Source organism: Glandiceps talaboti, chromosome 15, assembly GCF_964340395.1.
Source record: "Glandiceps talaboti chromosome 15, keGlaTala1.1, whole genome shotgun sequence".
Lineage (NCBI taxonomy): Eukaryota > Metazoa > Hemichordata > Enteropneusta > Spengelidae > Glandiceps > Glandiceps talaboti.
In genome coordinates this window covers 22,542,486-22,562,810 of record NC_135563.1, presented here as the reverse complement: position 1 = coordinate 22,562,810, position 20,325 = coordinate 22,542,486, and the positions used below count along the sequence as shown (strand labels likewise).

The 20,325-nt window shown below is 35.8% G+C and overlaps 1 protein-coding gene across 1 annotated transcript; it reads left to right on the top strand.

Annotated features, from left to right (window-relative positions):
- Positions 1-6,798: 6,798 nt before the first annotated feature.
- LOC144446348 (gamma-aminobutyric acid type B receptor subunit 2-like) lies at positions 6,799-17,558 on the top strand. Its single transcript, XM_078136095.1, has 16 exons — positions 6,799-6,945; positions 7,527-7,691; positions 8,831-8,935; positions 9,477-9,542; positions 10,309-10,497; positions 10,911-11,153; positions 11,548-11,611; positions 11,999-12,085; positions 13,058-13,208; positions 13,464-13,596; positions 14,550-14,666; positions 15,098-15,220; positions 15,493-15,670; positions 15,943-16,106; positions 16,753-16,887; positions 17,460-17,558. Exons 1-16 carry the CDS (start codon positions 6,799-6,801, stop codon positions 17,556-17,558), a joined length of 2,166 nt encoding a protein of 721 aa, XP_077992221.1.
- Positions 17,559-20,325: the final 2,767 nt, after the last annotated feature.

The following is a 20,325-nucleotide window of genomic DNA, read 5'->3' as shown; positions in this document are numbered from 1 at the left end:
TATAAGGCACAAACCAAACGGTCCTTTTCAGGACCACCACCTATTCCAAAAAGAGAACTACCTAACCAGTTTCCGTGTTGTTTTTGTTTTGTTATTGCTGTGTTCACATATTTTGATAGTATTACAAAGTGTAATGAACACAACATATAACTAAGACGAATGAATGTATGTATGTATGTATGTATGTATGTATGTATGTATGTATGTATGAACAAATTTTATATTTTCTACTGTTAGTCTAAAATTCAAATTTAAAGTTTGGCACTTGATGAATAAAGGCAAAATTGTTTTGGGTATTTTAAATATACTTCTAATTTTTTTTTTTTGCATTATGAATAGAATTTTAATAGGTCAATTGGCAATTTATTTTATTAGTAATTCAACCATTACTTGACAACAGGAGCAATAATAATCAAAACTCATTTCTGACATACACATTGCAATTGGGTTTAACTTGAGGAAACTTTATTTTACTTTGTATTACACTTGTATAAGTTATAACAGTAACTGCAACCAACTTGAACAGCATTACTACATGTAATTACAAATCCATGTGATTTGTTGTGGCTGTTTTGAAATCAATTGACACTATGATTATGAATACAATTATCAAATCGTTTTGATCCTCACTATGCAACTCTATTTGTGATATGCTTTAATCTAGTATATACCGGTATCTACTACCACCTGCTAGAACATAGGCTAGTACATGTTGTTGTTCTCGCTTACAATTATTGTATGTTATGATTTGGAAAATGTAATGTCATTCAATTCGATAGAACTTCGAAAAATGGAGTGTAACAATCCTAGTGAAATATAGGCATTCAACTACGCCTAGTGTTAACTAATCTAAAGCACAGTTTGAATGTGACGTTTTTGAAATTTTGAACTATGATCAAGACAGGTCATACTCGTACTCTTCATCAAATTGTTTGAAATTGTTTTGTCACTACGTACTGCTAAATATGTGAACTGCTGAAGTGTCCTAGAGGTAATGCAAAACGTGTAAGTGAACTGGAACAAATGCAAAGTTAACATGTCCTGCACAGTATAAGCAACTAAAACCGTCGAGGGCTATGATGAAACTTAAATATGGTTGAAAATGGCATTGTAAAATGTAATGTGATAAAAAATACATGTATAAGTTCTTATGAGGCTGACAGTTCAATGTTCCACGTTCGTTCAATCACTGGTATTGGTACTGGTATCTTGGCGCATTATTTTGGCCAAACGAAGGTGGTTCAGTTGGTCGTCTTGTAGCATCATAATCGTATGATGGGAAATTGGCGTATTGGTTACTATAGTAGGCATTCTGTGGTTGTAAACAAGGCTGTTGTGATGTATTCGGATACTGCATTGGTGTTGGATAGGAGTAGGGCGGAGTATACTGGTAAGGGGCTGGGTTATGCATCATTTGTGGGCCGTGATTCAATAGAGGTGTATCGCGGCTGTTGAATACGCACGTTGGCCGTGATGGTGGTTGTTTACTCGTACTAGTACTTTGATGACTTACATTGTCCGTAGTATCACGATACTTTTCGGCAATAGTGTCACTTTCAGATCCAATGTCATCATCTCCTACCGAAGGATATACGATCCCCTCCTTTTTCAACCTCTCTCTCGCTGTGTCCTTTCGTACAGTGCGTCCAGTGTCTACATCAAAGCGGTGTATGATACGTCCAAACTTCAACGATTCTTCATCCAAATTAGATGGCACTCTGCCGTGATAGTGACTCTTCAGAATCGCAATATCACAATTTAAGACCTGTTTTCTTGGTCGCGGTCCAATGGATGTTTCGCAAAGATATCTGTCCTTGTTGCTGTTAATGAGCGCTGCTTCGATACGACGTTCGAACGAGCTATGAAGATTCTCTTGTAATTTGATTTTGTCCAATAGTTCAGATCGTTTCTTCTGTAATTCTTTCTTCAAGTTATCGCGTTTCTTAGCAAGCTCTGTCACTTCTTCTTTTTCATCCCTGTGTTTGGAAAGATCTCCGCAAACTGCAGCCGAAATGCATCGACCATTCCGACAATTACTTCGTGTATGGCCTTCCCTGAGGTGACACTTACTACATTTGTTTCCACTTCCAAACTCCGTAGCCGTCGCATACTGTTTGTTTACATCAAGAAGCTTTCTTTCCGCTATTTTCATCTCCTCTTCCAAATTGAAAACATCCTCTTCAATTTCATTAATTTCACTTTGCAACGGGGTTTTAAAGTCAAAGCCAGAAAACTTGTCCCTCTCTAAAGTTGGCCTCTCGGGTTCTTCATTTATGTCCGGCTCGTCATGGTCAAACCTGAGTCGCTTTGCATTCGAACGCGAGTTACGGGAATGAGAACGCATGTCCACTTCTGTTTGTGGTTTCTGACCCGGTGCAGTATTGGTAGTCGTGGGTGTTTGCTGCAAACTGATACCCGGTGGGTTACTCATGGGTGAATATCCCTCGACAACAGATATCTTTATTCTTCGATATTCGGCATCCACGACTGAGAATGCACAGCGTTTGAGGTCTACAATGTCCATCAAACATGACTGTGATAGCGTTATGGCAATACCTTCGTCGTTCTCATACTGTACTTGGTACTCACACGTACCCAGGGATGGAATATTTGTCCGTATCAGGTAATCGAGTTCATCATACGAGTTGAAGCCATTTGTGTAGAATTGTCGACGTTTGCCTCTGTAAAGCACTTGTACTTGGAAAAGAGACATGATATATAGAAGTTACGAGTGTTCTTGTATGTCTAATATAACACGCAACAACTTAGAGAGTGGGCTTAGATTGGCGCCCTTGAACTGAGTCAGAGTTGTACAGGATGTTGGTCACCGACAACATCCGTCATATAGACTACCCGAACTGTCAATCCGTGTTGACGGTCCTTTCATGTGTGCTGATTTAGAGTAAATTGTTGCAGAAAACAACCAAATGCTAAGGTTTATGACCAGAATTGAGGTGTTCGAAACACACCGAATCCTGGTCAGAAGAGCTTAGCATTTGGGGATTTTCTGCAACAATTTACTCTAAAACAGAAGACATCAAGGGTTCCGTCAATGAGAGTTGATGCAGACACAAGTTGGTGTGGTTTCGACTGGCTTGTTTGTTTTGTCGCCTGGAACTGGCGCATCTTATGATGTGTCCTGTTTTAGAGTAAATTGTTGCACAAAAAAGCAAATGCTAAGGTCTTATGACCAGGATTGTGTGTGTTCCGCACGAGGATTGTGTGTGTCTCAAACAAGAATTGTGTGTGTCTCACACACCCAAATGCTAAGGTTTAATGACAAAAAGTGTATATGTTTACGTTTAGGCCACAATTTCAAAGTATCTTGCAGTTCCTTCAGTTTTCCTTTGTTAAGCGATCAGGTTCTAATAACAGTAAGTTTCCTATATGCCTACGTGCAACACGGAATACATATGTATATATACTAACATTGAAAGGAAAAAAAATTCGCGTCGTCGCACCGTTTTTGGAAAAAAGACATGACCAGAACCATTTCTTTTTTTTTGCCTTAATGCGAGATCCCAACATTGAAACCCTGGCCTTGTTGTTCCCAATAAGTTCAATTTAAGAATAGGTGGGGTAGATATATTTTTTATTTTATTTTTCATAAATGTGTTGGTTTTTTCTTAAGTTGATGTAAGTTTCCGCATCCACTATTTCTCGCGAGCCTTTATAATTTTCGCGATTTTATTATTTTTTCTCGAAAACATTTAGGATTGGCAGTGAAAAAACTAGATGGGGTCGGGTAACTGGAACCAACCCATTTTTTTTGCCTAAAGGAGATCATGTTATACTATACAAAACAAATTGTCAAGGATTTGCATGAAAATGTCATGACAAGTATTTCCCAGTACATTGCTCAAATGTTTGTCTATCTTGCAGTGTAATGTTAATGATTACCAAACAAAATTATCTTTAAATATGGACATATCATTACAGATACGTGTAAATATGGTAGCAGTAGGGGCTTTTCCTTTGCAGGACATAAATATTAAGGAAACTGATGACTTGGCCATTTTGCACCATTTAAAAACCAATGATGCTTTTAATCATATCGTCGACGAGACTTGCTTTTATCAACCAAATCATGTTTTTTTTTCTTATAAAAGGAAGAAAATGTAGTTTTCAATTCGTTGTTAGAGACTAAATACAATTCATAATTGACATTTTTATCAATGGATAGAAACTTAAATGAAAAATAAAATCACTCTCAATACCAATAGTTTCTGATATCATTTGTGACAATGATGAAGTGAGAAAATAGCAAATAAAAATGAATTTTACCCGCAGATTCATATCATGGTATAATTACTTATTGATTTTCAATTTCCTCATTGCATATATAGTACTGTTGTAGGTGATAAACACCAGACTTTTATCAGATTATTTTGTTTGGTAAGAATGGGGTTCACGTTGACATGCAAAGTGATTCATATGTCAGAAAATGTAAAACCGTCACAAATGTAAACTGAATGCCCTAAGAGGAAAAGCATAAAATCTTATACACATAATCACAATAAAATTCTGAGCTACCACAAGTGGTATACTTCTTAATTTGCATGTTTCATTAATTATGCAAATGTTAATTATTTATACACATTTTGAAATTAAAAACTACTTCAAGCTATAGTGGAAAGATGTGCTTTGCTATCATCACACACACACACGCACGTACACACTCACTTACACACACATCACCATACTATGACCTTCTCTTGCGGAAGGTAAAAATGAAATAATGGCATGGCTTGTCTTAGTAAAAATAAGCCTCATAGTTAAAGATAACGAAACCCAGTTAGCAATAAGGTTCACCTTTAATACTGACAATCTTGGCAGTCTTGCAGGTCAACATTAGATATGTGAAAGAACCATAAATAATACCTTCGAACGAAATGGTGTGACGTCATGTATGTATGTATCATATTAGGTAGACTATATATGTTGATGTTGGTACATTGTAAGTCCTTTGGTTGGGAGGGGGGCAGTAGGCCCAAGGGCAAAGGGGCGGGGGCAACTGCCTTGCCTAGAACCCACTATCTTGCGTAGAACCCAGAAATTATGTCTTCCTAACGTTACAGATTAGTGATGTATGGCAAATAATCGATACAAATGTCGATTCCACTGTTATATATATTAGTATTCATTACATTTATTCGCCTTTTCTCATAAAGATATCTCTTCAGTCCATACTTTCTTGACTGTATTTCTCAGTAGTGACCACGGAGTGTCTTATAATGCATTTGACTGACTTTTTGCCATCAAGTAATGATAAATGTAAACAAAATATCACTCACGATACAAATTTATGAATAACATGTGTTGTTTAAAGACTTTCTTTTAGTCATTATTGATAATTTAGTACGACCCGGGCTTGCTGATGATAAAAAAATGTCCAATTGAACAAAGAAGAAGATAAAAGCCGTCGTTCGCCATTCATTCAGTTGTCTGTGTTCTTTTGTGACGAATGCATCACGACGTTTCAATTTCAAACAAAAAATGGGCGCATTGTCTTTTTGTTACCGTCATTTCAATTACATCACAGTTATTTGCTGAATAACATTTATCATCCCAATTGAAAATTTAGAACCAAAAAAGTGATCTGTTTATGCGTTGTATACAGTTCTTCCGAAATAATATACATGATTATTGTAGTTGTTGAAAACCAGAATTTGACATCAAGACGTTACTTGAAGGACTGCTCTACAACTGGCTGTGATAAGAAAGACAGGCCTTGAGACTCGAGAACATTTTTGCAGATATAAAATGTCTGCTTTATGTTGCTTGTCTTCGAAGAAACCTTTGATGCGACCCCTCCTTTCTTTCTATCAATATTAAAATTATCTCTGCCAAATTCCAAATCTTTCATGTCATTTTAGCAATCTATGGTGCCTGTAGGAAGGCTTTTATGATAAATAGGCTCAAGTTTCATTTTGAAATTCTTTAAAAATTCACTTGATAGTAAAGAGATTTGATATCATTGTTCACCTTTTAAAAGCTATCCCCGTTTGCTATCAGAAATGTATAGTCTGTCTATATTTCGACAACCTCTTCTGAACAACCAATCAGCACATTAAAGTTTATGAGGTTTTTTTTATAACGCTCCATTTTTCATTAGTGATACAGAGTCTACGTTGATATCGCCAACCTCCTCATGGCTATGGAAAATCCAGCGTCTCTCAAAAATATGCTTATTAAAGGAATTTATCATTTCACTAACTTAACCTGGATTAAACTGAGCCTATATCAGTGATCAGAGTCGCTTAAGATGTAAAACAAGCATAAAAAGTATAAAAACTAAATTCCAGATGAAGAAATTCCAAATGATGCAATTATATAATTGTTTAGCAGGAAAGGAACACGAACTTTTGACCTAGCTGTTTGCTTTCAACAATTCTCTTTAAGTACATTGATTTCAACCAAAACATCGAGTACATATCACTCACGATCTGAAAACACTTTAGCCCATCACATACCAGCATCGAAATACGATTATTATTTGTATTCTTACAGAAGTTGGAATCATCTTCCTGACGATTTTGTACACAAAACAACTCCTGATGCATTCAGAAATGCTATCAGTGACACTGACATCTAGGTTTGTCTATGTGTATGCATTTATTTTTAAATTGATCTCGCACGCCAGGTATACATCATATTTCTTGGTCTGAACCTCCATTTCTGAAGTTGATGTTGATGAAGAAGATATATATATATATATATATATATATATATATATATATATACGCGCGCACATACACACATACACACAAACACACACACAATAGTATATCTTTCATCATGTTTCAGGAAAATATTGGTTTGGCGTTAAATGCGCTGTATAACTTCGTCTACAAAGGGTCAAGAATAGTATACATGTGGGGACCAGTGTTCTCTACTACATCCTTCGATTTATGTCGACTGGGACCGTATTATAATATACCAGAGGTGAGTTATTTAACAGTATGGCTTACTAGGATAGCAATACTTACATTATTGTCTTTCTGCTTTATGATTAATTTAACATGGATCGATAAAAGACCCCCGAATTAACAAAAAACGCATTATGAAAGCCAGTTTGTCATAATAGATGTAAATAAATGTAGATAAAGATATTACACAAAGACGTGTGAACGTACTACAATTACAATAAGGTCAAAGGTCATGTACAGATTACATTTAAATTACTTTATTTTATTTATTTAGTTTAGATGTGATTGCAGTTTTGATGAGTTTTAAATACAACATAACTCTTGGTTCACTATTTATCAACGTTGCAGATCAATTAATACGTCCATACTGGCTTTATTGAATGGAATAACAATGTTGACAGTGAAGTGAATAGGCCATATTTACTCGTTATCATTATTGTAAGTGATTCTTTCTAGTTGAATCCACTCACGCTATTCTAGATGTTGATTTTGTAAATGGTCTTTCTAGAATGTTGATGTATGAATACATGTAAGATCCGATTGCAAACACTTTTACTAACCACATTCATTTGGTTCGTATTCATTGTTTTGTTCTAGATAACAATGGCATTATCAGAACGTCTTTTCAACAAAGCGATCTATAATTACACTTTACAAATTTATCCGGATATTTTGCCAGAAGCACAAAGAGCGATTGTCAGATATTTTGGTTGGAAGAAGGTTTCTGTCGTCATCCAAGACGGTGAATCGAAATGGCATTTAGTAAGCTGGCATAACCTAAACAATTAGATGTTATTCCCAATATTTTTCCTCGTTCTGCCAAGGAAAATACGAGTGACCTAAGGGGTCTTTGTCACTATAAGTATGTTCCGGTTGAACGAAGAAAACGATTGGAGAATAACATAACTATACCAACGCTCGTAATATTAAAGAAAAATCGGCACATATTTAGATATCGAGTCACTACAGAACCAATGACGTAGACATGCGTTGTCTTGACGTGGAACGATCAGAGTATATATTCCATATTTTTTTGTTCAACTTAGCTCGTGCACAGTATAACAATCTTTGTATCTAGCTTTATATGGTCATAACGATTCGGATATTAATTGTACAGAATGCTTAAATCAGTATCATATATTAAACCAATTAATACATTTCAGAACATCAGAATATAAAATTGAAGTAGCTTTCTTTCATCACGCGGTGTGAATTGACTATTGGCTTAGTGCATTACAGTTAATTTTTGTAAATTCATATTATAATATTATAATTTATATTATACCAAATAAGCCTTTTGTTATTCTTTATTGAGAATTATACACATATGTACTGTTTTCCTCCAAATGAACTTTTACTTGAATTGGTATGCAAAATGCAGTACATAAGGCTGTGGTTCGGTACTTAATCAGTACTGCATCAGTACTTGATTAGTACTGCATCGCCAAATGAGATATTTCGTATCAATATGATATGGTTAAGTGCTGTCACACTTTCCAAATTCAACTTGATTTTCAACAATGGATAATGTGCTAGTATAGGTAATAATATAAGGGTTTGCATAGAGGGAAAAATGTTTCATTTCTCACTCACAAATACATCAAATTATAAACGGTAATCTTATATAAGACTATGTATATTTGATATCTGCCTTTATAGGACAAATCTGCTAACGGCAAACAAGTAAATTTCATTGCAAACACGACAGAAGAAGATTTTCGATGATTATCTTGGTTTGAACGAACCTTTGTACCTAATCAATGCAATATTCAGAAAACAAATCATTGATAATTCAAACAAGTCTTCATATCTTCCATCATTCAATACATATAAACTGGTGATGATGCAATTTCTAAGGCGAGTAAACGTATTTGTAGATAATTAAATTCTCTATTCCCCAGGCCATGCTAACGTTAATCAGACTACTAGAAGATGATAACGTCACTGTCCTATCAGTGTCATCTCTGAAATCCGACAACGCTGATGATGTCATTCGAGTTTTGAAGGTAAAGACATCGCTACTTTAATCACAGAGAAGTCCAATATTGCCAAAGAATATATTAATTGTATTTTTATTATATTCTTATATTTCATATCTGTGATTACAAAAACGACTTGACATTCTGACTACTTTTATATCTTAGAGGGTTATTATTACGGAGAAATAATTTATTCAAATGGATGGAGTGTACCATCTGGATGTATACTTTATGAAATCAATGTCAAATTCATCTGTTTCAAGCGTTTCGGTCATTGGGGGCTATTTGAACTACAACGACATTGTATACTTTGGTTCCCCAAAATGTATCATGCTAAATTCTTACAAATAATTTTAAATGTTTATTTTACGAACAATAACGTCGCTTTCTAGCTTTTTGCAGAGTTGCTTAATGAATAAAAAAAAATCCAAAATAAATCCCAAATTTGTCATCCATATGGCCCCTTTAATGATTTATCAAATATCAAACACTAATGATTACTCTTGAATTACAAAAACCGTCTTAGCTGTCTTCAAATATGTATAGGTGTATTCCTCCAATATTTCAGAGCTTCGATACAAGGATCACATTTCTTGGCCTGCATAAACCGGCATCTGCCAATCTCCTCTGTGCGGTAAGCATCATTTATTAATAATAATGCAAGCAGAGATCTTGAAAACGTATCGACTGAATAGCAATATTGTTGTGGCACCCTAACGTGTAACTGTCTATACACCTAGATGAGTAGAGTGGTTAGTGTCTTTTTATCAATCAGGGCTAGAATGGGTTTACATGTTATAGGATAGAGCATACAAGGTGAGTGCTATTATCTTTCACAGTAGTGAATGACCATTGACTAACAAAAATGTAACTGATTTAAGCACTGTCGTCTTTGGAAAACATTTAAACACAGGTTTTTGGTGACATTTTTCCTGAAATATGGTTCTGTGAAAACACTGTAAGAAACAACGATTGTATATATTTCCTCTTTGTTATTTGGCTGATGGAAGATATGTTGAAGATAAATGGAATTTTAAGAAATAGCAGTATTTTTTCACACAGAGGAGGATCTTTGAGACGATTTCCCCTTTTTGTCATTTTCAGAAAATTCGTGTCCTAAGTAAGGGGGCAGTCAAATTTTCAACAAGTGGATCAAATCATTTATTTATCTTCGTAGGGGGTCTCACGTTTGATATGAAATCGTCCTTTTTTACAACCCATCCACCCAATTACGGGTGGTTGCAGGTTATTGTGCAAAGTTTTTTTCCAGAGCAAACTATGAAAACTTCATCTGGACGTTAATATTTAGACCCATGTAACAAATTTTTGATGGTGACCATGACCACAATTAACCTATCTTGGGTCATAGTTCATAGTAGTGGTAATGATTCTTGTCATAGGCATACAAACAAGGGATGTATGGGCCGAAATATGTCTACATTATGCCCGGATGGTATTATACACATTGGTGGAGGAAAGCGCCGACGGACTGCACACCTGAAGAAATGGATAATGTTACAAAGGGGTACATTGGACTGGATCCATTCCCTGTCACTGACAATGTCGAAATCGTCAACTTTACTGGAAAAGTGAGTAGGAATGTAACTAGATTTTACAAACGAAGATTGACAGATATAAAAAGATAGACAATAGAGCAGACAGACAGACAGACAGACAGACAGACAGACAGACAGACAGACAGACAGACAGGCAGACAGACAGACAGACAGACAGACAGACAGACAGACAGACAGACAGACAGACAGACAGACAGACAGACAGACCAAACTTAACTAGTGCTTTTTCTTTACAGACGTTCTAGCTTGTATATTAATTTACTTACTTAATAAAAGCTTACTCTTGTATATCTTAGCGTACGAAATGACAACGCGAATCGGCTCGGTTAGGATATGTACTTAAAATGTATTTAAAGATACACATTTTCACATAAGTGTTCAAAATATGTAGATATTTCAAAGCTTTTATCCTATCCTTTCGATAGCCACCAAATGAGGAAGAAATGAACTTCTACAAAGCATTCCGTGCAAGCATTTTGGAATCCTATTCCTATAATGCCTATTCATATGATATGATATGGACTATAGCCTTGGCACTCAACTCGGCTGACAACATTCTGCGGCATAGTAAGAACGGAAAACGAATACACGAGTTCATGTATAACGATTCCGATATTGCACATCTCGTGTGGGAGGAGACGAGGACACTTGTAGTTCATGGAATGACGGTATGTTGTTAGTAAGAGTCAGGAGTTAAAACATTTATTAATTATTGAAGGTCTGAATTCCCATGTCTAATAATATTACGTCATATGTATCACTATCGTTTCAGCTTACTGGATCTTTACTTTCATATAACAATAGTGTGAAAATTAGAAAACAAATAGGGAGGAGGGGTTATCGTAACGGGGGGTGTGTATTGTTTACTGCCTCAAAGGCGCATACTTTAATGTCAGCAATGCTTCCTACTTTGATCCAAGATGGCGGCGATGTCTACCTGTCTATACAATACTTTCACGAACACTTTGTTACTATGAAAAACAAATTGTTAACTGATATATTGTTATCTACATCAACGTTCATATCCTGAACCGCATTATCACTTTTCCTGTCACAATACAGGGAAGAATATCCTTTGGTGAAAATGGTCTCCGTTATGCTCCGAATGCAATTGAGCAACTCCAGGGTAGGTGCAAAAAGGTGTCTTTATAGTCTCGTCAAACCAGGTGACTTGAAGAGTCAAAGGTCAAATGATGTTACTATCGTCATCTCAAGAATGACTTCCTATGTTGTTCAAGGGCTCTTTACGCCTCCCTCAAAAAAATATTTATTTTACATTGTAAAATTACACAATCTGTTTGATTGGCACTATAAATTTGTCACAGAATGTTCCTTACAATGTAGTGCGATTCACTAGTCACCAGATTTCAATTCTAGGCAAAAAGTGAGCACGTAAAATGTACAATATCTGCAATTCGTGGTAAATTCAAATCTCTGATGAATACAAGAACACGGGTTGTTCAGCTACCTCAACGTCTTAACAGCAAATTCAACAGTTTTATATATTTATTAGATGAAACAGAAGTGACTGTATGTTCGTATGATATTCTGGCAGACGAAATGTCATGCAACTATGGGCCTGTTGATTTCAAATGGGCAGGTAAGCCATTAACGTTGATTTCAATGTTCACTATTTCCAATACACCTCTTGTACTTTGGATATCATTGTCCAATAAGAAGCGATATGATAGCGGTCATAGTTTTTGCAACATGCAACTTTTTTCTTCAGCCACCAATGATAGGAAATGTGTCAATTAAGGTTGTGTCATAGATTCAAAGAAATCACAAACAGATGTAGACAGATTTGGTTCAATGATTCATTCCTTACTTGGAGTTAGCCATAACCTCTAATACACTCCTCACTTATCAATTTGCTGTCAGACCATATGCTGTTAATGACAGACCTTCCTCCGAAATATTCAACGGTTTTATGATTTGACCTAATCATGCAATTACTCTGTGAAATTAGAAGTTTATAAGTTTAAATGAATACTTGAAACTTCACCATACTTCTCAATAGTTTCATCTTACCAATGACAGCGTTGAAGTTTTTCGTTGCAAAACGTCAATATTAGTTATTTCAATGAATGTCTGTATGTAAAGTTCCATATGCATGTAAGTGTCTGTTATATCATTGAAATACTTACTAGTACGACATATGAATATTCAAATGTTAAGCCAAAATCCAAAGCTGGAAGCTGAGGTAAATTCATTGATATTTGAAGGCCGCAGTAAATGAACAAGTACTCATGCTAATACTAGCAAAAAGCCTCCATTTTGCTAACCTAACCGTTGGCAATTGACAATTTACAGGTATATAATATAATAGGTATCCTGACCGCGCCCATAATCTCAAAGGTGACGCTTGCTTTTACCGGTATATTATAAAGAGTTTTCTTATTGCTCAATGAGTAAATGACAATTTATCTTCATGTGGTGGCGTGCTATATATAACCAAAGTAGTGCCTCAAGGGATGACGGTAAAGGGAGATGCAATTGGAAACTATTGACACTTCAAGATAAGATGTATTAGACTGACTGACATGTTTAAATTTACCAATTTCACATACAGGAGGTACTCCACCTGTAGATGGCGTGACTTATGTAGAAAACATTCTTACATTGTCAGATGTATACATTTGGGTTATTTATTCTCTGACAACGATTGAAGTGTTGATGGCAATAGGTTTGATTGGAATGAGTATTGTCTACAGAAACAACAGGTACGAATGCAATGTATAGGTACAGCTGTCACGATGTCTTTCCGTGACGTTACTGTTTCATTTGAATAAAGGAATTAGCTTCTGCAATAGCTACATTTTATACAATATCGTTTGACTTGTATATTCATGACATTGACAAAGATAAATCAATTTTGGAAAGCATGTCTATGTACTTTACTTTAATGGTTAAAACATCAAATATGTTCACACTTTTACGTAGAATCAAATTCTGTTTAAATATTTATTCTTTTATAGAGTGATGAGAATAAGCAGTGCCATGGTAACCATATTTATTCCGATTGGTTGTCTTTTTCTCAATCTCGGTGTAGTCCTGTTTGGGGTTGATTTATCTAGTGTACCACTAGTGATGATGCCAGTGATTTGTCAGGTAAATCAATCCGCTTGGCATTACGCAAGTAGTAAACATAACCCAAATAACCATCAACATTGGACGAATTAGGTTTTTCAGATTTTTAAAAATGTAATACATGTTTCTTCCACTTCGATTTAGATCAATTGAAGTAATGTCTTGCTCAGATCTCATGTACGAGAACTTCATATTTTGTCCCCCACTTATTTTTGTTCACCCGTTCTTTTTTCCACAAACCAACTTTATTATTGAAATGATATGCTAAATTGACACAACTTAATATTGCGCGGAAATGAACTCTTAAAGAAGTGTTTTCAGAAACTTCAACTTTTCATAAACTTGCTAAAACTATTGAATTTCTAATTTACCCATCCACGCAATAGACCTGTTACCGGTTCCAAGATACACTACCGTGTATTGTGTACGCGCTGAGGGGTTTGCACGCACTTCTCAGGGGGATGGTTGTCACCTGACTGTACCCTGGGTCTACCTGTAAAATCCCTCTCTATCATTGATGGCGTTTAGTCTTTTTTAAATATAAAATCACATAATCAAAGAGGTCAGTATGTCTTTCCATCATTTCCTGATAAAAAAAATATTATTTCAAATGTAGTAGACAAAACAAGACTAACTGTAACAACATAAAAGCAGTCCTCCTCGCGCAATGCATCTTGGAACCGAAAAATCTACTATTGTTGAAGTCATGGTTAATACAAAATCAACCAATTTAAAACAGCACGCACAAAAATGAAAAAAAATGGTGATGTGTGTGTACATTAACCTTTGATTGAAAACCCTAAAGACTGCCTTACGACCAGTTTGCACAAACCACTTTAAGATATTTCTTTTTTGATAAAATTTGAGTGTTTAATTTCAAGGGTCAGTGTAAATGATTATATATAACAAATTTACTTCATTCTTTGTATAATTATCTTCTTTCTAAATTACTCGTACATTATACATATTTGTAGGTTCGCGAAGGATGCATCTGGATTGGACTGTCTCTTGGATTTGGAGCCTTGTTTGCCAAGACATATCGTGTACATGTTATTTTCAATACCGCCCTCAGGAAAATGAAAACAGTCAAAGTAAGTCCAATTTTCGTGTGTGTGTGTGTGTGTGTGTGTGTGTGTGTGTGTGTGTGTGTGTGTGTGTGTGTGTGTGTGTGTGTGTGTGTGTGTGTGTGTGTGTCTATGTCTATGTGTGTATGCGTGCAGTTCAAAACAAAACTACCTCCAAACGAATGAAATTGCAATAGTTCAGAAGAGGTTATTTTGCATCCTGGGTCGTTTTCAAATTGTGAACTTTAATGTTTTGATTGTCAGTTGTCGTCAAAAATCTCCCAGCAAACGGACTCAATTAATTTAAAATTCTACATCATTATTGAGTGTGAACTTTGTGTTCACACTTTCCATACTGACCTTGACAGTCATGGTTAAATGTCAACCCAAACGTTTATTGGCGATGTCTCTGTCATTAGTTGATATCAGAGGATTCCTCTCCTTTTCTTTTCCTACAGAATTTAGAAGATGGGAAACTGATTCTTTTCATTTTGCTTCTGGTAGCTGTAGATGTTGCTATTCTTGTCGCAAGACTTGTCGTCGATACTACGTCTCTGGAGTCATTTTCCCTAGAATCATCGGTAAGAATGTGCTACTTTCAGAATTTTAGTGGTATTTTCGTCAATATAGCTACAGATAAACAATACATAGACATATTAAAGGTAACACTACCATAGCCAATCGCCATGCCAGGAAACGTTTACAACCGAGTGGAAAATGGAAAATAGTAAGAGAAGGCGTAATTAAAAACAATAAAGTGTGGAGGTTATATTTCTTATTCTCCAGGCCATTACATCAGTTTTACTGATTAAATATTAAGTCCCCAAATAAATACTTATATTTTCACCAATAGATGGATCTATCGAAACCACCACTAGAGATAATGACTACACAAGTAGCAAAGCTGTGTTCGTCCGAATACCAGCTGTATTTCTTTCTTGCTGTCTTGGTGTACAAGTCGATTTTGTTCATGTTTGGGACATTACTTGCTTGGAAAACTCGTAGTGTAGAAGTCAGCGAGCTGAATGACAGTAAGTTTGGATTAGCTGCATTTCCAATCATACAGTGTGTCGAATTCCATTTGTCGTCCATGGCCATCTATCAGGTTTTAGCTATCTGCGAATTTCTGTTTAAGATTAACACACCTACGCTGTCTTCATAATTCCGACGTGCGTAGCAACTTTAGAACAAAAAAAGTTAGCTATATAAGATACTACTCCTTCAAAACACCCCCCCCCCTTACCCAGCAAAATTTGACCAATCCTAAAATCACCAAAATAAACAATGGTGGTCACTTTTCTAGGTCCATACATCGCACTGTCAGTCTATCTTACCGTAGTAACTTGTATAATTGCAACACCTGTCGGCATAGTGATGCAGACAAATGTAAATGCTGTCTTCTTGGTCGTTGGTGGCGCTATCTTGATCGTCAACGCTACTGTGCTGAGTTTGGTCTATGTGCCAAAGGTTAGTGGTCTTATATATGTGCAATTTATATCTTTGTGTGTGCGCGTGTCTACACGCCAATGTGTAAGGGAGAGAGGAAACAGGGGAACTTAAGATGGTATATAAATAAATACGCAGGTAGATGGGTGTTCAGGTTGGTTGGTTGGTTGGTTGGTTGGGTAGGTGAGTGAGTGAGTGAGTGAGTGAGTGAGTGAGTGAGTGAGTGAGTGAGTGAGTGAGTGAGTGAGTGAGTGAGTGAGTGAGTGAGTGAGTGAGTGAGTGAGTGAGTGAGTGAGTGAGTGAGTGAGTGAGTGAGTGAGTGAGTGAGTGAGTGAGTGAGTGAGTGAGTGAGTGAGTGAGTGAGTGAGTCATGTAGTCATTCGGAGAAAGGCAGCCACTTCGCAGAACGTTTAAAGACAGACAGCCTGACAGACAGACAGACAGACAGATTACGGCTTGGTTGAAAGGTGGCGGAAACTTATCTGTCCCAGGTATTAAAAGGTTACGACGACTCGCATATACGAACAAAAATATAGGCGCATAGATTCCAAATGCGATTAAAGAGGACATAGTCCCAAGCATAATAAATTTGTCTGTGTACGGAATAGTATGTGTTATCAAGCGTGTGACTTAAAAATGTGTAGTATGTGTTTTTTCTGTCTTTCAGATAATTGTGATGTCTAAAGAGCAAACACTTTCAAAGTCATCCACTAAACGGAATTTCTTAGCTGGAGATTTCAAAGGAAGTGATAGTACTCGTGAACGCAAAGCCAAACAAGAGCTGTCTGACAAGATTCAAACTGTAAGTCGAATCTTACAATGACATTATTACAAGTGTTTACCGACTCTTCTTTTAATGCACTACTAGATAAAAATGATGATTGACATTTCATAAAATTTCGCAGTATTAACAATAAATATTGAAGGTGTAGTTTAAGAAATGCTGCTTACAATACCTATATTGTACTAATTGTCATGTCATGTTTATTGTGCAGTAGACTTTCTTGTGTCGTTTTTGGCGAGAAATACAACATTTTCCTAACATGCACTATGACAGTAAATGTATGACATATAATATTAGGACGGGCCCTTGAAATGTATTATGATACATTAATACAGTCACGAGTTATCTCTTCTGGTTGTGGATTATTCCAACAAATTAAATTCATATCTCCTAAATTTAGTCATGACGGTTTTAATTATAATCTAGCGATGACATATGGAATACAGATATAAATCTCCCAATGTAAGCTTATTCGCCTATCAGCCCACAGAAATTGGTTAACAATTCATTCCTTACGTTTATACAAAACAACATGTTTTATCCCTTCAAATAACTGGAGACGTAATTTGTTTTGCTATCATCACTTGTAGAATCAAGAAATGTTGAAGAAAATGAAGTTAGCGTTAAGCAGTACGCAGTTAGTGGCTGACCTGCACGGTGGAACGGTTGCTACAACCAGCAAAGCATAAAATAATGTTCTGTAAAGAATCAAAGCGCAAATTAACACTGTCGTGTAGAACAACTCTTGGAAAGGATTGGTTTACATAATGCTTTGTTTACATCATGTAAGAGTCTGCTGTAAAGTATCTGTGGCCTAAATATTGTTGGTGGGCATATGACGTATCCTGCTCGTGGCTTCTGGGGACATTGTTTTAAGACTCGATTGGTATTGCATGGACCTTGTTCTGAGATTGTCAGAACAAAATCTACTCAAAATGTAATTTGTTGAAAGGCTAAATCAGAATAGTTTGTTTGTGAAGAACTATATATGGAACGCAATCAAGGCCAAAATTAAACATGTCATTTTATTCTGTTCACATACATATTTTCTTACTTCTACATTCACCTACTCGATTCTACATTCACCTACTCGATTTCAACGATTCTACATTAACCTACTCGATTCTACATTAACCTGCTCGATTCTACATTCACCTACTCGATTTCAACGATTCTACATTCACCTACTCGATTCTACATTAACCTACTCGATTCTACATTCACCTACTCGATTTCAACGATTCTACATTCACCTACTCGATTTCAATGATTCTACATTCACCTACTCAATTTCAACGATTCTACATTAACCTACTCGATTTCAACGATTCTACATTCACCTACTCGATTCTACATTAACCTACTCGATTCTACATTCACCTACTCGATTTCAACGATTCTACATTAACCTACTCGATTCTACATTCACCTACTCGATTTCAACGATTCTACATTAACCTACTCGATTTCAACGATTCTACATTAACCTACTCGATTTCAACGATTCTACATTCACCTACTCGAGTCTACATTAACCTGCTCGATTCTACATTCACCTCCTCGATTTCAACGATTCTACATTCACCTACTCGATTCTACATTAACCTACTCGATTCTACATTCACCTACTCGATTTCAACGATTCTACATTCACCTACTCGATTTCAATGATTCTACATTCACCTACTCAATTTCAACGATTCTACATTAACCTACTCGATTTCAACGATTCTACATTCACCTACTCGATTCTACATTAACCTACTCGATTCTACATTCACCTACTCGATTTCAACGATTCTACATTAACCTACTCGATTCTACATTCACCTACTCGATTTCAACGATTCTACATTAACCTACTCGATTTCAACGATTCTACATTCACCTACTCGATTTCAACGATTCTACATTTACCTACTCAATTCCATATGGACTGGGATAAACAGTTCCATGTTGCAATACCGGTGAACTTTAAATAATATATGTCACAACAATTAACATTGGAAATCCTGAAGGTTGATATACTATTTCTTGAATAATAACTACTTTTGTGTATTTCTACTTCTCCGTTCTTCATGTATTGTCAGCATTGCCAGTTGATTGTAGGCGTAGCCGTTTGATGTTAGGCGTTGTCATTTGATTTTAGGCGTAGCCGTTTGATTTTAGGCGTTGTCATTTGATTGTAGGTATTGTCATTTGATTGTAGACATTGTCATTATAGATATCAAACATGTGATTTAATCATCAAATTTCACTAAACTTAATGTCAATATTTACACAGAAAGGCTATTCGTGTATCCTCCCTCATTGCGTATGTTCAATGGTGAATTTAGTTACATTCTTCATGTTTATCTTCTCTTGTTCACCCTCACTATAATGTCTGACTGACATGATTTTACAAAAGATAATAGAACGATACATTATAATCTTGACACTTTGAGAAGGAGGAAAATGTCTCTGAAACACCACTTTTGATGTCAGGCAATGTGATCGATATTATATCTAATGAAATAGTGAGTCAAACAATTTAAGAATTGTGGACAGTTTTTGAAATTGGTAACTTTAATAAGAAAAGTTTCTGTGAAATTTCCATTTCTGAAAAAGATATGTATCTTTATCTGTGTAATAAGCCCAATAAAATGGTATTAAATACACAAACATTAGTGTCTATGAGTGGCCTACTTTTGAAGTAACACGGTAGCATTAATTGGATTTCACTTCGATGCTACACAAAGGAGAGCCGCTGTAGTCCCCATGTGGAATGCTCACCTTTACCTTTCTTTAGCTTTGTAAAAAGGAACCAACAGCATTGTTACAAAGTGACCAGGTATTGTTCTTATGGAGGAATCAATAAATATAATCAGAGGGACTTGTGGGTAATCCAGTTGATTGGCGGTTTGGCAGTTTCATCAAGAATCTAAGGAATAGCTTGTACAAAGAAAGCAAGAGTCTTGATGGTATTTGTAAGATATTTGCTGGGAATGTTCTTACTTAGGTGCATCCAAAATAAGGTACATAGTGATATACCAGAAAAGTCAACAAGGAGAACTCCAACTACAAAACGTAAAGATAATGTGACAGAAATACAGTCATCTATTCAAAGAATGATTACCTGGCCTGTCATAAATGCATGGAGAATGTCATAACTCGCAGGTATAATGTTCTATAATTGCATGTTCTGACAGGGCGCCATCGATTGTAGTCTGCTGCAAAAGTCAATATCATTGTGTATACATAATAATCATCATAGTTACGGACAATATAAAACACACATCGATTAAAAAGTAAATATCCGTCGGGGAATCAGCTCATTATTCCTAACATATAGCTTAATTTAAACTATCACTTCTTATGTGTAATACCGTGTGTGGTGTCTAAATATTAAATTTTCTTAAAGTGGACAATTCTGTCAATCGCCTGAACAGAATGTCAACAATTTTGTCCTAAAGTGCA

What these genes read in the sequence shown, in the direction of transcription:
- LOC144446348 (XM_078136095.1), top strand. Translation starts at nt 6,799, where the DNA reads ATGTTTCAGGAAAATATTGGTTTGGCGTTAAATGCGCTGTATAACTTC. An exon ending in TGATGCCAGTGATTTGTCAG is followed by an intron (nt 13,597 to 14,549) that starts GTAAATCAATCC and finishes ACATATTTGTAG; the next exon opens with GTTCGCGAAGGATGCATCTG. An exon ending in TGTCTGACAAGATTCAAACT is followed by an intron (nt 16,888 to 17,459) that starts GTAAGTCGAATC and finishes CATCACTTGTAG; the next exon opens with AATCAAGAAATGTTGAAGAA.